This window comes from Terrapene carolina, unplaced genomic scaffold (genome assembly GCF_002925995.2).
Source record: "Terrapene carolina triunguis isolate 2854851 unplaced genomic scaffold, T_m_triunguis-2.0 Scaffold68, whole genome shotgun sequence".
In the NCBI taxonomy this organism is placed as follows: Eukaryota; Metazoa; Chordata; order Testudines; family Emydidae; genus Terrapene; species Terrapene triunguis.
This window is the reverse complement of record NW_020664419.1, coordinates 81,113,611-81,131,773: the sequence shown is the minus strand read 5'-3', so window position 1 is coordinate 81,131,773 and position 18,163 is coordinate 81,113,611. Positions and strand designations below refer to the sequence as shown.

Here is an 18,163-nt window from a genome sequence, read left to right as displayed (position 1 = left end):
CTAAGGAAAGAAAATAGGAAAAGAGGGCAGGCCTTTTATGCAGTGTTTGACTGATTACTTTGTGGAATTTCAGCTCCCTGATGGGAACATGGTTTATGATTATGAGTGGGATTTCACTGGCAAAGAGGGCAAATTCTTTCAGCTTGTGTTGGCTCTGGTAATTTGGAGCAAAATGACAAGACCAAAATCAGTCATCAGCTCTTCAACAGACAGTGAAAAAGCTTTGCTGCGGCTATCAGCCAAGTGAGGTATCTGCAGCCCATATTTACAATATTTGGGTTTGCTTCTTTTAGCCATGAATAACACAGAGTTGTGTTTCCCAGTCATAGAGCCATAGATTCTGATGAGAAAGATAAAAGGGTTATAGATGGGTATGCTAAACTTCCGAAGTGTTCCCATTAGATAGTCAGATGTGCCCGTTCATGTTCCTGACTTACAGTGTATCATGTCTAGGAAATAAAGGACATTGAAGCCTTTGTTTTCATACAAGAATCCCACAAGGATAACCAGCAGGGTCTCATGTCCCAGGTCTGTATTCTGATCCATACACACACCAAAAGAGACATTGTGACCAACAGCCACCACATCACTTTGGTACCACACTCCAATCTTATCCCTTGCAGTGGGGATATCCTTTGTTGCTCCATATGTCATCTTCTTGAGAACATCTGCATCCACGCAGTATTTCTTTATGAACTTCACCAGTCGTTCTCCAGCTGTAAATGCCATATTCTATTCACCTAACATGGAAACAAAACCATTCTGCCTCCAAGACATTTATGTTCACTTGGTTTGGTGATGAAAAATCTGATACTGTCACCTGCTTGTCATTTTGACAGTGCTTCTCCGAATTGACATGGGGTTGACACCTAATGGCTTTCTCCATGATTAATGGTAAAATCACCATTAAATCTCATATAGAAAGTATATCCTTGCCTTGTCTGCTCTCTGTCACCACTCAAAAGTGCTTTTCCAGGTTTGTGGATAAGTAACACACCTCCTCTCTTTTCTCTGGTGACTTATCACTGGTTGAAAATCTGGGCTTCCTCTTCCAGCATTTTACAATCTTCAGATTTCACTCTAAAGCAAAAAGAAATATGTACTGGAACAATAACCCAGCAGCTGTATCAGGTATCCACCCAAAGCAATTCAAGGTACTGCCTCAAACTGCCTCCATTGGGTGGGGGGCACTTCAGGCCCTCTCCACTGGGGGATCCCAGCCAACCCCCAAATGGGTTCCCCAGATGAGGCTTGAGTTTCCTCTCAGTTGAACAAGAAAGGACCTCACATTGGAGATGACAGGAATGTTTCTCACATGCTGGCAGGGATGGCTGAGTGGCTCCTTCTCTTCCAGTCAGTGGTGTCCTCTTCAGCCTCTGGTAGGTCCAGTTAGCACCAGGGTCTTGTTCTCTTCCTTCTCCAGTCATTCTGGCTGATGGCAGGATCTTCTTCCTGGACTGTCTGGACATCAGCAATGGAATGCAGGATCTCCTTTCTTCCTTAGCTGGCAGGCTCAGTCGGCAGTGGTGGATGACAACAGGTGTTGATGCAGCGCTATAGAGGGACTGAAATCTGATACTCTTAACAGCAATGGTTCTCTGACTGAATTACTAATGTGACTAACCACCACAGTGCAAAATATGAATATTTACAACAAATGCTTTGCCACCAATCACAGACCAAGATTTATTCACTAATAATTGTGAATAAAAAATAAATCCAAGAATTTTGCAGTCTAGTCACAGACCATTTATGAGGTGAATAAAATACAACATTCATTTAACATATTCTGAGGGCTGGTCTATACTTACCGGGTAGTTCGACGGCTGGCAATCGAAGTTCCAGGTTCGATTTATCGCGTCTGGTCTGGACGCGATAAATCGAACCAGGAAGTGCTCGCCGTCGACTGCGGTACTCCAGCTCAATGAAAGGAGTACCGCGGAGTCGACGGGGGAGCCTGCCTGCCGCGTGTGGACCGCGTCTGAACCGTGGTAAGTTCGAAGTAAGGTATGTCGACTTCAGCTACGTTATTCACGTAGCTGAAGTTGCGTACCTTACTTCGACTTGGGGGGTTAGTGTAGACCAGGCCCTAGTTGTAAGAGGAAGGAAGGTCCAGTTGTTAGGGTACTGACCTAGGACTTTGAACACCCACGTTCACTTCCCTGCTCTGACACAGGTGTCCTCTGTGCTCTTGGCCAAGTCACCAGATCCTCAAAGATAGTAGAAGTTAGGTGCCGATGTACTTTTGAGGATTTGGGCTTTAGCCTCTTTGTGCCTCATATCCCCATCTGTAAAATGGGGATAATAGCACTGTTGTACCTCACTTGATCTCATGTTTGTACATTACAAACATTTGTACGCTGTCATCATGAATGTGTATTCCTCCCCTACCTTTGTTGTCTCTGAGCTGACTTACACATGGCTAGCCCTCTTAATCTTTCCTCATTGATAATTTCCTCTGGATCCCTGATTTTTGTTACTTGTCTCTGAATTCCCTTCAGTGTCTCTCTCCTTCTGGTAATGTGGCGCCCAGAAATAAACATCAAATTCCAGGTGCGGTGGCACCAGTCATATAAAGCCCAGTTCTGCCACCCCTAGAGTCAGAAGAACCTTACTCCACAAAGGGTCCCATTGGCTTCAATGGGCAGAGAGACTATGGCTTCCCTGCTTCATTATATGATGTCTTTGCATGTGCAGCCAAGGTTTCTACTGGCCGTTTTGGAAAATCATGTCCAATTTGCTGTCAGCTAGCACCTCTACTTTTCATTCAGCGTTATTGCTTTCCAGAATTCTCCCTCCCGTTGTCCACAAATGCTACTATGGATTACTTTTCTCCAGATGCGCTAGGATCAAATCCTTTATTATTTTCTGCCCATGTTTCCTGCCCATCTGTCCTGACTAGTGTTTGCAACTTCTTCCAATTTAGTATCCTTCAGAAACTTCATTATATGCTGTTTATTTCCGCTTTCAGATCATGAATGAAGATGCTAATCTGGCCAGAGTTAACACAGTATCCCACTAGAAATCTCCACTCCCACCGTGGCGTTGTATATCTTCACACTTATAAAGATTCCATTACCTGTTCTCTATCAGAAGTTATTTTTACTGGGTCTTCTTTCCATATTCATTGTTCAAACTTCTTGCCATACGATTTTCATTTAAGACAGATTTTCAAAAGAAAGTTCAGTATCTCAGCAATTTCTGAGTCATGATTAACTTCATCCCTCTCTTCAGGAAGGTTGCTCAGTTCAGTAAAGCTCTTAAATGCAGGCTGAACTTTAAGCATGTGTTTAAGTCACACAAAAGTCAATAGGATTTAAGCAGGCGATTAAAGGTAAACATTTGCTTAAGTGCTTTGCTGAATAAGGATGCTTGGTCAAATTAGGGCCTAATGAGCCTATTTTCTCCCTAGTACTTTTCCCTAATACATTTGTAGAACCCGTTCCTTCTTACTCTTAACCCTTCTGACTAGCATTAACTCCTTTTGATTTTTTGCTGCCCTTTCCTCCCCAGTACCCTTACATGACTGTGTATTCTTTTTTGATTTGCTCCCTCTTTTTCCATTTCCAGCCAAACTAATCTAACCCCAGGCTTTTGAGCAGTCATTCATGAAGCCACATTGGCCACTCCTTATCTATCATACTCTGACATTGCACAGGCATAAATAACTACACCAGGTGCAAGGTAACGGAGATCATCTGTCCTCCCTCCCAAGCTTTCTCTTCCATCTCTCTTCTTTAATACTGTTGACATCAGCAGCAGCCTTCCCATTATCAAGGCTCACAGCCTTGGAGTCATCTTCATTCCCCATCAGCAGTCCAGTATCATAGTGATGGGACATGTTAGAAAGTGGTAGATAAATGAGATCAGATAGACTGGACAGACTCTTCTCTCTCCTCTGACCAGGATCTCATCAAAACCTGCCATGACTTCTTGTGCACCCAGCTAAAATTCCTCCCTTCCTCTTTCCCAAACTGATAAGACAATCACCTATGCCCTAGTTAGTGCTCTCATGGATTACTGCAACCTCCTTCTGTTTGACCTCCCATCTCTTCCTGCTTTAATCCATTCAAAATGCTGCCAGCAGAACAAGTTTTTTCAGCCATTTTTATCATATCTCTCTTCTTGATACCCTTTCTTGGGTTCCTGTTTACTTCCACATCAAAGTTATGCTTTTCCTCTTCCCCTTCAGCCCTTGCCTATATTACCCCCACCCCTTCTTCCTCCCTCTCTTCCGCCTGAGCTTCATTTAAAATTGTTAGAAGGTTCCCATTTTCTGCCATTTTTTGTCCCACCCATATGTCTGGAACAGCTTCCCAGCTAACATATCCAAAGCTCCCACACCCTTGAGGGAGCCAGTCACTGCTCTGCTTAAATTGGGTTTGGTCTGTGTTCTGCTGAGGTCTGTTTTATTTCTCTGGGATTGTTCTGTTTGTTTTGTTTTGTTCCAGCTTGTGTTCTTAGGGGTCCATTGTGACTTCAGATACCCCTCCAAGTCACAGTTCTTTCCCTACTCCCTGCTTGTGACTCAGGGCTTGTAATTTACTGCTGGCCTGTAGCAATAATAAATAACTTACACTCCCCCCCCCCCCCCATGCTGGCTCAGCTTCTCTGGCAAACAGGTAAGGGGTGGAACCTAGGCTCCACTCATGCTCCCATCCAATCCACCACCACTCCTTGTTCATCTGCTCTGCTTACTCCTTTGTGCCCAGACCCAAAGCCCAGGTAGCCCCAGTAGGGATGTAAGCAGCGGTTCTTACTCGCTCTCAGGCCTTTTTGTGGGCATGTCAGCCAAGTCACCATCTGGCCTTTTGGGGCAGGGAACTTGGTATTGGTCTGGCACAGTCCTAGTGTTATGCAGAATTACGTACATCTCTGGCGCTACATACATAAAATAAAATAACAATAACAACGATAAATAATGGGTCAGCTCCTGAAATCTTCCCTCTCTTTTCACTCAGGTAAACTTCCATTGAGTCCTGCCTGAGTCAAAACTAACTAAAAACTGAGTGAGGATGTCAGGACTTGGCTGGCTAATAATTTATAAACTATCTGGATCTCAGAACACCATTTGGAAAAGTGCCTTGTGAAGTCTTGCTTGGAAAGTGAATTCATATTAGCTTGGAGCTGGGCATGTCACATGAATGGAAAACTGGCTGTGGGACCCTATTCCAAGGCTAATGATGGTAAAGAGCAGTGCACTGAATTAGAAGAGATGTGCGGCAGGGATCAGTGTTAGGGCCATGCAGTTTGGAGCTGCATATAAAGAGACATCATATAATTGAGGAAAGAGGTAACAGTCTCTCATTACAGGACACTGGTGAGACCACACCGACTGCACAGTAGTATTCAGTGAGTGTCTCACTGCTAAACAAATGTAAACATACAGGAGGGGATTCAATGGAAAACAAGTTGGGGAGGGGGGTTGTTTGAGATCTATGTAAAGTAACTTTATGACTAGAGTTTAACCTTTAAAACATTGAGGATTAGTATATTTGCTCTTCAACCCACCCTCTCCCCCACTAATAGGTGCTTCAGCCCTCTGCCAGCAGCTGATCCATCCCTGTGCTCTAACGCAACAGCCCCAATTCTTTCCAGCTTCCAGACCCTCCCACAAAAACCCCTTCCAAAGGGCTTCAGCTCAACCCCCTTCCCCACTGCTGGTTTCCTCCCCCAACTTGTGTGCCACGCCCAGGACTCCCTATTGCTGCCAGGTCTGCCTCCCAACTAGTTCCGTCCCCATGCGCTCGTGTCCAGCCCAAATGCAAGCTGAGAACCAACCCTGGGAGGGTGGGTATTTGAGGAGTGCTTGTCTGCAGTCAGGGAGGGCAGTTGGCAGTGGGGCAGCGGAGAAAATCTGTCTGTGGACTCCCCACCGTGGGAAATCTGTTCTGCACCCCCAGGGGACCCACCTGTAAATCCCTTCAAACAGCAAATTCACAGGTCTTTTTTACCTGGGAACTAATGAGGGCTAAAGAATCGTTGTGGCATTCATGCTATCTGGCCATTTCAATAGCACTTTTCAGCATCCAAAAGGGAGTTCCAGCTGTATAGCCAGAGATCACTTGGCCACCAGTGGAATGTAACCATTGCTGGGATGAAAGGCAACAGCTGTTCGTCGTCTCACAACAAAACATGCCAGCCATTTAGGACAAGTCGCAAAGAAGAGCACAATATCCAGCTGAAACCACAGGGCAGATTTTAGAGAGGCAGCGTGTATTGGGCACCTTCCCTGTTAGATCATGAACCAGAGAAGGGTGAGCAGATCAGCTCCTTTTCTCTTGGACTATCACCTATCTTCACTTGCTTCTCCTCTTCCCCACTCCCCTGGCTTCTGTTCTCCCTGGGCATGTGGAGTGTCTTCCTCCCTCCCCCTGGGGGAAGTCACTGTTCTTCCCTCTCAAATAATCCTCTCTTATGGCTTCTCCTCCCCTCCTTTTGGCCTCACCTTTCCTCGGAAGAGTTCCGCTGCTTCCCGGTACCTGTGCACTCGCTCCATATGCTCCTGGGACGTCTTGTCTGTGAAGAGGAGGAGGTGGGTCTGGACTGTACTGTTGAACAGACCTATTGCCGTCTGCCAAAGACAAACATGACACCAACAAACAGACACGGCGATTAGGAATAGTAAATCTGCTGCATTATTGGAGTCCTAAATCCCAATGGCACAGCTGAATTCTCTACAAATCACAGCTCAGGCCATGTTCTCAGATTGAAGTCAAACTCTGGAGGAACTGAAGCTGGGTCCCTGAAGGCTCCTAAAGTCATGGTTTGGGGGACACCCGAGCCAGGGGTCTGAAGGCCCTGAGGCTGAGGCTTGGAGGGAAGACAGGATGTTCAGGGAGAAGGCAGGGAGACAGAGTCTGGGGTCAGCAAGCTGAAGCCCAGAGGGGCAAGACTCTGGAATTGGGAGCTCTTGAGGTGCCTGGGTAACAGGGACCACAGGGAACTAGCGGTTGCAGGGGACTCGGGACTGGGATCTGGAGGGGATGGGAGCAAGGAAGTTGGGGAGTTCATGGAGTTAACCAGGAAGGCTTCTCCGGCACCTTGTTTCCTTTCTTTAACATTAGCTGTGAGTGGTGGGGATGCATCTTAAAATAGAAACTGTTGACTAAGCAACGTGTGAGCTGGGCAGGTGGGAGTGCAGAGGGTTAAGTCTCCATCTGCAGCTCTTCAGGAAGAAATGGGTTGGACACAACCCACCCCCCAGGGAAGGGGGAAAGCAGGCAGCACACACTGGCCCTCTGTGAAGACACTCTGGGCTGGCACTGCCAATGGTGTTTTTGCACAGTCTCCGGTTGGTGGGCAAATTGTCCTCTGACTTTTCCCCCCACCCACTTCCTGAAGTGCAGCAGCCGCTCCCTCAAACCAAACAGAAGTCTGGCCAGGCTGCCTCTGACCCGCTGCCTCCCCATGTGCCACTCCAGACCACAGAGGCAGCCTGTGGTAATGCCTGCCAGCATTTCTATGAAGGAGAGGAAAGAGTGAGCCAACTAACAGGGATGGGGTCAGGGAGTGCATTTCTGTAACAGCCTTCCATCAGGGAGCACCAGGTCTCAGGTAGTGTGGGAGGGCCTAAGTACCAGGAGTTTCACCTTAGCCTAATTGCTAGTGGACTTTCATCCACCCCCGTAACACCCCTGCATAATGTGGCTTGGGGGTGGGAGCGGTCAGGACTGGAATAGCAGGGGGCTGCAAGTCAAGAGTGAGGAGTGCTGGAAGACCCTGTGGGAATGGACAGGCCTGGAGAAGCAGGTGGTGAGGTGAGTCAGGACTGAGGTGCATTGGAAGTGCTGCTTGAGAGGGCACAGGCCTGGGAAAGCAGGAGGTGTTGCAGCAAGTCAGGCGTCTGGGGGAAGCTGTGAGGGTCCAAAGAATGGAAGGTAGGGAGTTCTGCAGGGCTTGCTTTGACCCACGTGGCCTAATATTGCTGGGGCCTATAATATACTTAAAAGAAACTAGTTTATTTAAACATTTGTGAGCCTAGAATAAATATCAAACTAAAGAAAGGCAAGTATATTAGCAGAGCTGGGTGGGTCCCAGGACTGGGCCAGCAGGAGGCCGGCCAGGTCAGGACTGTGGTGCACAGCTAGAGCTGTGCTGTGGCCTAATGAATGAAACAACATGGGTGCTCCAAGTCAGACTTGAGATGGGTGAGCTAAGTAGTTTGAGAGGGGAAGGCAGGAAGAGGGGCTGGGGATTGAATCGAAGGAATAATGCTGCCGGTCAGGACTGAAGTGCTTTTGCAGAGCTGTGAGATGGAGGGCAGGACTCAAATAATAGATAATTAGCTGGCAGAACTCACCACCACAGGATACCTTTGAGGCCAAGAGCTTAGTAGGATTCAAAAAAGGGCTCGACATTTATATGGATAATGAGAATATCCACAGCTACATTAGATTGTATGTGGATGTTTGACAAGGGATAGAAGCCTTCATGCTTCAGGGCTTAAGCCAGTGGTTCTCAGACTTTTGTACTACTGACCTCTTTCACATAGCAAGTCTCTGAGTTCAACCCCCCTGATACATTAAAAACACTTTTCTATATATTTAACACCATTATAAATGTTGGAGGTAAAGCGGGGTTTGGGGTGGAGGTTGACAGCTCACAACCCCCCACGTAATAACCTCACAACCCCCTGAGGGGTCCCGACCCTCAGTTTGAGAACCCCTGGCTTAAGCCAACTACTAATAGATCAGGGTTAGGAAGAAATTTCCCCCATGGGAAATCCTCTGCAGGGTTTCTTGAGACTTCTCTGAAGCAGCTGTTACTGTCCACTTTTGGAGACAGCATACTGGTTTAGATGGACCACAGGTCTGATTCAGTCTGGTGATCCCTTTGCTCCTGTGAACAGAAGGGGGCATTGCCCATCAGGAATGAGAGGCAGTGGTAGAGGTGTGTGCACAGACACCTGCATGGCTTCTTGCTGCACTGTGCTCTTTGCCTACCAACAGTCGCTGCCAGGCAGGATCCTATCATCCCCCAAAATGAAAAACCAGCCAACTAGACAGAGCCTAAGAGAAGGCAGGGGTGGGGGAGGGGGTTATGGGGATCCTTAGTTACCACAGGGTTGTACTCTGTCACCATTCGCAGCTCATTGATCTGAATGAAACGGCTCATCTTGGTGGCATCAATTTTTTTGCCATCGGTGAGTTCCAAATCTTGACGTTTGTCGTCCACCTACGATGTTGCAAGGAAGCCTTAAATCACTGCTGTTCTCCATTCAGTACCCCTTCTCTGCCCTCTGTCCAGAGGCATGGGCAGACACACACAAATGCTCCAGTGCACATAGACACCTGTGGATGCCTTCACACACACACCTTTCACCATCTGAAACTCTCTTGGGGACCATTGGGCCTATAAATCTGCCATCTTGCTCTTTCTCCCAGTCTCTTCCTCAAGCTCCCCACGACAGGACAAACTCATGAAATAGCAGGAAACACTAAGGGTGCCAGACATCCCTGTATCGTCAACTCAAACTCCACTGGAGCCAGGGGGGATTAGCTGACAATCCTGGGCCTTCTGGGGAGACAGCATTAAACAAACCCAACTCCCTCCACCGCTCTCACCCTCTCCTTTAAAAAAAGTTCATCTGCTTATTTCAGTCTTTCTAAAAGTAATAAACACTGGCACAGGCCTGTGTGGATTTCCTGGAAACATTGTGCAAGCAGGAAATCTCTCCAATAAAGAGAGGAATTTTTCCAGTACAGCTGAGATAAAATCAGGCCTTGCAAAGACCATCTTTAGGGAACAATCCCATCCCATTCCTCCTTTCCTCCCCCTCATCAGTATCTGGAAGCTGTTTTATTGAGAGTCTCTTCTGCTCTCTTCCCCATAAACAGGGAGAAAGGGAAAACATCAAACAACAGCTAACCCCCAAAGTATAACAGCTACACATGCAGTTACATTACAGGAGACGGCTAGATCAAGGGATTGGGCTGTTGAGCTATAGTACAGTAGAGTACAGCTGATTCCTTTGGGATTTAATTGCCTTTTCCAAACATGCTGTGCTAGGCTCATGGAACTTGTGTCCACATAGATGTCCCATATTTTATTAAATATGTCTGCTCACCCTCTGAATGTATGTTAGCTTTTCCAGAGGTGCGCAGGCACGCAACCCTTTTTTCCATCCCATGGTCACTGTCACTGTATCTTTGATCCAATGTGGCCCTACGCTGCTTTAAGCCACTGAACTAGTTGCTCCTGAAATCATAGGGGATGATTCTTCTCTCACTTACACCGATGTAAATCAAGGGTAATGCCACTGAAATCAGTGGATTCCTACTAGTGCAATGCAAAACCAGTGCAAGCAAAATCAAACAGGCCCTTGGGGCTGATCCAAAGTCTATCAACACCAAAGGCAAAGGCTCTCATTTACTTCAATGGGCTTTGGATTGCAACCCATTGATTCCCATTCCTGAGAAATCATATTCAGATATACTCTTGGATTATGCAAAGGCTGCATCTCTAAAAAAAACAGTTTAGCTCAGACCCAAATGGCTCTGTCACACTCTACCTCAATTAATTATGTCCTTTTTCCGTTGATCAAGCCAGATCCTCAGCTGGCAAAGATCAGCATAGCTCTACTGACTTCAACAAAGCAACACCAATTTATACCAGCTGAGGATCTGGCCCAGGAGTATAGTCACTGTGGTTTAAATTTGGTACCCTTTATGGTGTTTCCGTGCTATGCAAAAATAAAGGAACATTATTTTATGTCTTTGATTAATTGCTGTCCTTTTGATTTGTCTGCCTGCCTTTCCATTCTTTCCTCCGATGAATATTTTATTCCAAGTTCCTGTTCCAATTGCTTTTTTAGGAAAGATCTTATCCTACTCCTACACACTTATTCAGAAAAAAAAATCTAATTTAAACTTATTTTTGTGAGAGGAAATTTTACAAGCAAATTGCCAGTCAAAATTAATTCTGGCTTGGGGATTCGATCTGTTGGGGTTTTTCTTCTTCTTCCATTAAATGATGTTTCAGTTGCAAAAGTGGAAGAAGTATGAATTGGGAAGATTGTATTTAATGTGAATTGTTTCAAATGTCATGCAATTTCCTCTATCCTCCCACCTTAATTATCCTTAATCTCTCCCACATTGCAAAAACAAAAGATCCTTAAATATCTTTGGAAGAAAATGATTATGACTAAGAGCCCATAGTAGAAATAAGTGTTGTTTCAGTTTGTAGCACCTGCTGACAGTAAATCCAGTGTCAACTGCTAGGTCTTATGTGATATTAACTCATTCTCTTTTACACAGAAGGGAGAGAGATCTAGCTACATTATATGAACTAGACTATCCATAAAATGCCTGAGCTCAGCTCAGGAAGTGATTAGAGCAGGCAGAGAAGACAAAGGTGGCTTGCACCATCTTTGCACCTCCTGAATTCTGAGGCCAGATGGGGACAGGAATAGTCCCTGGGTCATCTCTAATTTATGCTCTTCTTAAAGACCCCTCTATGGCCCATTAAAGCAGCCCGGAATAGCCAGAGCAAACTGTACTCTGGCCACTCTCCTGCCTGCCCCAAATATACCTTGCTTTTTACTACCCCAGCCACTTCGCTGTCATGCCCCTACATCAGGGACTTCAAGGGGATGGGCACCACAGGGAACTCCCATATGCCACAGGCATTCCTGAGCGAGAAAATCTGCCAGCCCTGAGGCCCCTATATACTGGCAGAGCTGGTGTACAGGGACAGCAGGGAACCCCAGAATCAGGGCCTTTCTAAAGATGCCTCAGATCAGGACATTCTTAACTAGTGAACATGAACAATGTTTATACAATAACACTATCCATCTTAGATATTTATAGGACACCAAGGCAACATCTAGGCACAACACTAATAAACTTATATGTTCAAAGCACTGTACAAACATTCACTAATTTATCATCACAGCATACCTGGCCTTGTCTCCACTAGCCTTTTCTCCTAATTTTTTCCACCACTGCTAACCCCGGTGGAGCTCCACCAGTGGTAGAAACAGCTGGAGCTCTAGGGAACAGAAGGCACCAGTGGCTGCCACTATTGCATTTTTACTACCATGTCATCTACTAGACTTGTTCTGACCAGGGCTAGAAAATACAATAGTAAAAATGCTGGTGCCATATCCTTACTGGATCTCCTACCATTGCTACCTCCAATGAAACTGCATCCGAATTAGTAATAGTGGGAAATAGGCAAATGTAGACACAGTCCATTGTGAGGCAGGTAGCTAGATAACTCTTATTATCTCCACTTTATACATAGGGAAACAGCAGCACAGAGAGGTGTGTGATTTGCCCAGTACCTCACAGTGAGTTAGGGAAGGAGCTGGGATTCAAACCCAAATTTCCCGGCTGTGTCTACAGTCCAACTGTTCCCCAACTAAAGTGGCTCAACACTACCACTCACCTTTGAAGGTTTTTCCACCACTGTTTTAATTCACCCTTTGAACAGTTAGGATACTACTCAACATGCAAAAATGAATTGTTCTCCAGGAGCCCCCATCTCTCCTCCTTTGGTCTGGCCTTCTCCATGCTAACAGAAACCTTTGTCCATATCGCCCTAAACATGTTCTCTGATACCCAGGCAGGGATGAAGGGGGAACAGTTCTGGATCTCACCATTACAAGACTATTTTCAGTGCCCTGAGCAACATGGGAAGAAGGGGCAGAAGCATGAGGCAGACATACCATGCGAAAGATGGAGATGGTATTGCTCGTGATGTTATAATGAGACAGGACCTCAGGGTTGGTACTGAGTCCAAACGGCACCTCCTGGATTTTTCCTACAACAATGTGGAAGTTCGAAACTTCTGGCCTCTCTAATTCCTGAAGGAGTGGGAGAGAGAGTGGAAAAGGAGAAGGAAGACGGAGACATGGAGGGAAGGAGAGATGGACAAGAAGAGAGAGAAAGGGCATGGTAAAAGGAGAGAGAAGGAGAAAGAGAAGAGAGGCAGTAGGTGGGGGGAAAGGAGGAGAGGTAAAGAAAGAGAAAATAATATTAGAAGCAGCTGAAGTTACTCACCCAGGTTTTCTTCTCCCTCTTGACATTGGCCAGACAGCTACTTTGGCAGCAGCTGAGATTTGGAGGGGCTAACAGTGACATCTGGTGGCTGCTCAGAGTAGAGCGGGTGTAAGCACTCTGCCACTCTAACCTCCAAGTCTAAAGCGAAGAGGGGCTTCCTTACCAGGCACAGCTCAAGTCTCCCCACCAGAACATGTGTTCCCAATCCACTTCCCCGCATCCCACTCACATCCTGCCTGGGTATTTCCAGCTGTGTGCACATCAGTGTGGGGAAGGCGAAAGCTTGAGGGTTAAGAAGTGACTGAGTGTCAGGGGCAGGGAATTGGGGAGGAGTCAGGGAACCTGTACTGAAGGTCAGGGAGGGGCAGGTGAGCTGATGGGGTTCAGGGAGAGGGAAGTGGGAGTCAGGGAGACTGTTGGGTATCAGAGGGAGCTGAAGGGTGAAGGGACTGCAGAGGGCTTGAAAGTGTGTTGTATCTGAATCTAAAATCTGACTGTCTGAGGAGTGGGCACTGGGAGAAAGTTGTGGGGGGGGAGGGGCTGGATCTTTTAGCACCATCCATTTCCTCCTCCTCAGTAATCAGCATAATCATTCTCCTTCATGTTTATTCTCTGTTCACCCCCACACACCATCCCCTGCACAGCGATATGACTGTGTGTGTATGAGTGTAAAAACAGGTCCTGCAACCTAATCCTCTTTACCCCATACTCTTCCTCCTCATCAGCTTCTTCCTTCCCTTGTTTCCACGACATTGTAGGGAAAGTCTCCCTCTTTCCCTACCTCAAGCTTCCCGGGCAACAACTCGAAAGGATTGGAAGGAAACAAATCACAGAGTCTGTGTGGCCAACTCTCGCAGTTTTTTCACAAGTCTAGCAATATTTGGTGTTTTTCTCAAAACACCAGCTCCTGGAGTCCTGTGATGATGTGAGAATCTCAGCTTCCTTTAAAAAAAAAAATCATTTCTAGCCCTCATGGTTGCAAAGAAAATCTTGAAACGTGAACCCTAAAGGCTCAAAGACTGCAAAGTAGATTAAAAGAACCTTAATGTATTTTTTTAATTTTGTGATTTTTAAGCTGATCTCATGATTTTTGAGGCCTGACTCATGATTTTTGAATACTTGGGGGTGGCAATACTTAATATCTTTATTTTTTCCCCTAATGGAAATATTTCACATACTTCCACTAAAAAGTGACCAATAAGTGTGGGTTAAAATACCCAAACTTTGAAGAAGTCCGGACATGTGCAGCTTCTGAGCAATGTTGGATTAATCAAATTTCCGTTTCTTCTTCTTACAGCTGAGCAGTAGGGACAGTCATAGCCTCAACTTAAGCTTGTACAGCCATTTCCATTCCAACCCCGCCTTTTGAGTGCCTGACATCTAATACCTTTCACTGATGATTGGACAGAAATTCTCAAGGCCTGGTCTCTGCCTGAAGGTGATTCTGTTCTTTCTTTAATTAAGAAAAATTTAGAGCAAAGTTGGTTCATCTGTTTGGGATTCTGAGGAGAACAGAAAAAAAAAATCCTTTCCACATTTAAAGAAAAACTATTCTTATGACCTGTTTTGGAACAGATATAGTCAGAACCATCCCTTGGGTAGGGCGAATCGGGGCAACCGCCCTGGGCCCTGTGCTTTGGGGGCCCCGTGCTTCGATAAAATTGTCCTGATATTTAGCCCTTTGTCCTGCGTCCCAACAGATGTACGATTGGGACACCATTTGTCCTGATATTCAGGTGAGGAGGCGGGGGGGAGGTGAGGCGGGAGGTGGGCGGGTGAGAGGGGTGAGGAGGCGAACGGGGAGGCGAGCGGCAGGCGGGCGGGCAGGCGGTAAGGAGCGGCAGTCAGGTGAACGGGAGGACGCCGGGCGGATGGTGAGGAGACTAGCGGGGAGGTGAGTGGTGGGGCAGGTGGGCGGACAGTTAGGAGGAGAGCGGCGGCCACACACGCTGGGCAGACAGTGAGGAGACTAGCGGGGAGGCTGATTTGTCTGAGGCCCCGCAGTCCCCTAGGGACGGCCCTGGATATAGGATCGAAATGGCTAGCTGAAACAAGGCATGGAACTAGCCTCACTGAGAGCTTGGGAGGATTCCAGTGAAAAATTGGGTTTGATTTGGGTCTGTGGCCCTCACATTTCTCACACCTCCAGGGCATGTGCAGTGATAGTACTCTTTTCCCCAAAGACAGCATAATGTTCTGAGAGAAGGCAGGGTGTGTGCTGCATTTGTGTGATGCTAGTTCAGCTGCATGCTCAAAACCAGACTGAAGGTTTGTAGAGAAGAAATATGTCTTACTGTGTGCAGTGAAGCCCAGCCTCACTCAGGGTGAAATTAACCTCTGTGTGCAGCTGGTCAATGCAAGCCCTAGGCCCCACTTAAGAACTAGTCTGAGAGCTGAGCCAGGACGTAAGTGGTGCTTAGGCCTCCCGCTGGCCCTCCGCACAGGAATCACTTTCACCGTATGTGCACCCCTTGTACTAGGAGTGCCAAAAGAGAAGACCCCAAGAAAATTCTGCGACACTATAGTCTGAGAAGGTAGCGCTTGTGTGGTAGACACTCAAACAGCAGAAATCATCAGTTCCGTTTACACACCCAGCCGTAACTCTGCCCCCTTGTGAATCACCTTTCGTTACATGGGCATGTATTATTTCTGAAATTAGTGAGTCTTCCCAATGAACCGGTCATGGGGAGTCCTTTCTAGCCCCCCACCTCCTCCAACCAGAGGAACATGTGGGCTAGAGGAGGTAGAAGCTCCTGGGAAGCAGTCTGTTTGGAGAGCACAACGCTTCTCTCCCTGACAAAAGCCATGAGCCAAGGAAGCAACAGCAAATTAGTGGGGCTGGCAGGAGGAACCTTTGGAACCTTAGACACCAGTGATATCATTGGGTTCTACTTCCTTCTGTTCTTACTCTGGGTGTTTTGTTGTCCTTCTTGCTGATTGGTTGCTTGCTTAAGTCTCCTCCCTCACTGTCATAGAATCGTAGATATGTAGGGCTGAAAGGAACTCCGAGAAGTCATCAAGTCCAGCCCCTGCATTGTGGCAGGACCAAGTAAACCTAGACCATCCCTGACAGGTTTTTGTCCAACTTGTTTTTAAACACTCCAGTGATGGGGACTCCATGACCTCCCTTGGAAGCCTATTTCAGAGCTTAACTATCCTTATAGTTAGAAAGTTTTTCCTAATATCAAACCTAAATCTCCCCTGCTGCAGATTAAGCCCATTACTTCTTCTCCTACCGCCTGTGGGCATGGAGAACAATTGATCGCCATCCTCTTTATAACAGCTCTTAACATATTGGAAGACTGTTATCAGGTTGGCACTCGGTCTTCTTTTCTCAAAACTATACAAGCCCAGTTTTTTCACCCTTTCCTCATAGGTCAGGTTTTCTAAACCTTTGATCATTTTTGTTGCTCTCCTCGGGACTCTTTCCAATTTTTCCACATCCTTCCGAAATTGTGGTGCCCAGAACTAGACACAGAACTCCAGCTGGGGTCTCACCAGTGCCAAGTAGAGCGGGACAATTACCTCCTGTGTCTTACATACAACACTCCTGTTAATACACCCAAGAATCATATTAGCCTTTTTTGCAGCTGCATCACATCGATGACTCATATTCACTTTGTGGTCCACTATAACCCCCAGCTCCTTCTCAGCAGTACTACCACCTAGACAGTTAGTCCACATTTTATAGTCATGCATTTGACTTTTTCTTCTTAAGTGAAGTACTTTCCACTTGTCTTTATTGAATTTCATCAGTGCAGTGAGGGTCCTGCAGAGGGTCCCTCCACTGCAGTCTTGATCCCCCTGCCTGCCATTCTCCATTATTCCCCTGCCTTCCATTCTCCATTAACCCCCTGCCTTCCATTCTCCATTAAGGTCCTTTCTGGCCTTAAATTCTGTGACCTATGCTCCCCTCCATCCTTCCCTCCATTCCACCTCAATATTTCCCTTCTTCCACTTCATACTCCTGTACTCCTTAGCTCACCCCTCCATGTCCCCCCCTTACTGCATCCCCCACTATGGAGTTCACAGGATGTTTACCCCTTCGCCCTGATCACTCTGCTTGTTTGTTATATCCCCTCCCCTTCTGCCCAGGTCTGTCTGTTCTATTTAGATTGTAAGCAGTTTGAGTTGAGGACTGTCTTTACTCTGTGTTTGTACAGCACCCAACACAATGGGGCACCAATCCCGGTGGAATACAAGTAATCAATAGCAACGTAACCAGGGAATTGAGAGATTATCTGAACAGACCTGGAAGAATCCAATGACGGCCACCTCAGCAGCACTGATGAAGGCTGTTGTGGCTGCAATATCTCTCAAAAGCACAGGTTTCTTTGCGTCTCCAGTGACATCTGGAGAGAGCATGAGGAGGAAATGTCAGAATCATATCAGGCATGGAAAGCAGCCCAGAGCTAAGAAACCCACCACCACCACTACCACACACATGCACACCCGACCTTCCTTCCTCTGTGCATGCTGATCTCAGCAGATCTCTTCCCCCTCTGGATACTGACAGACCTCTGTGAGAAGATTTGCAGCTCACACCCCTTCATCCACTGTACACGCTGACCCCAGTGGCTCTCTCACCCTTAGAGAGCCTTGGATTTCTCTCACCCACCCCATTCGTTTTCTGGCCTGACCACAGTGTCATTTTCTTACCGTGGGGCGCAGGACTCTCCTCAGCACATCCTGATGGGCAGCCCCAAGTGAGGAGGGAAAAAAAGAGACACCACAAGGCAGAGATAGCCATTGACCTGACGTCTCCTCTCCTTGCCATGGGCTCTGCGTTGGACTCTGCCTGGAAAGGTGACACGTCAGTGGTTTCTTGGTCAGGCGTGGTTCTCCCAACAGTGTGGGAACTGAGCACCTGGCGCTGGTGAAACCTTCAACTTCGGCGATAAAAGTCTGGCAGAAAGACAGGGTCCCAGTGCCTCACTGTTCTGCACAGGTCATGGGGCTGATTCCGAACAATCTGTCCCTGACACCTCAGCACTGAGAGACCACCTGGAGAGAGCAGCGACCTCTGCTGGTCCCACAGAGACATTTCCATGCTGCACACTCTGGAGGGGCACAGGCTGGTGAGAGTACCCCAGGCTGGCACCAGGGAGCAGCTCCAGATGCCCCTTTCCTTTCTTTTCGCCCTGGGCACTCCTCCTCAG

At 47.0% G+C, this 18,163-nt stretch overlaps 1 protein-coding gene across 1 annotated transcript in view; it reads right to left on the bottom strand.

Moving 5' to 3' along the window:
• The window catches only part of ERP27 (endoplasmic reticulum protein 27), a 21,150-nt gene extending 3,369 nt beyond the window's left edge, over window positions 1-17,781 (bottom strand). Inside the window, exons 1-5 of the mRNA XM_024208561.2 lie at window positions 17,664-17,781; window positions 17,256-17,356; window positions 12,671-12,808; window positions 9,061-9,177; window positions 6,449-6,574 (exon numbers count right to left, since the gene is read on the bottom strand). Coding sequence (XP_024064329.2) covers window positions 6,449-6,574; window positions 9,061-9,177; window positions 12,671-12,808; window positions 17,256-17,356; window positions 17,664-17,781 — 600 coding nt within the window. The remainder of the gene's footprint in view (window positions 1-6,448; window positions 6,575-9,060; window positions 9,178-12,670; window positions 12,809-17,255; window positions 17,357-17,663) is intronic.
• Window positions 17,782-18,163: the final 382 nt, after the last annotated feature.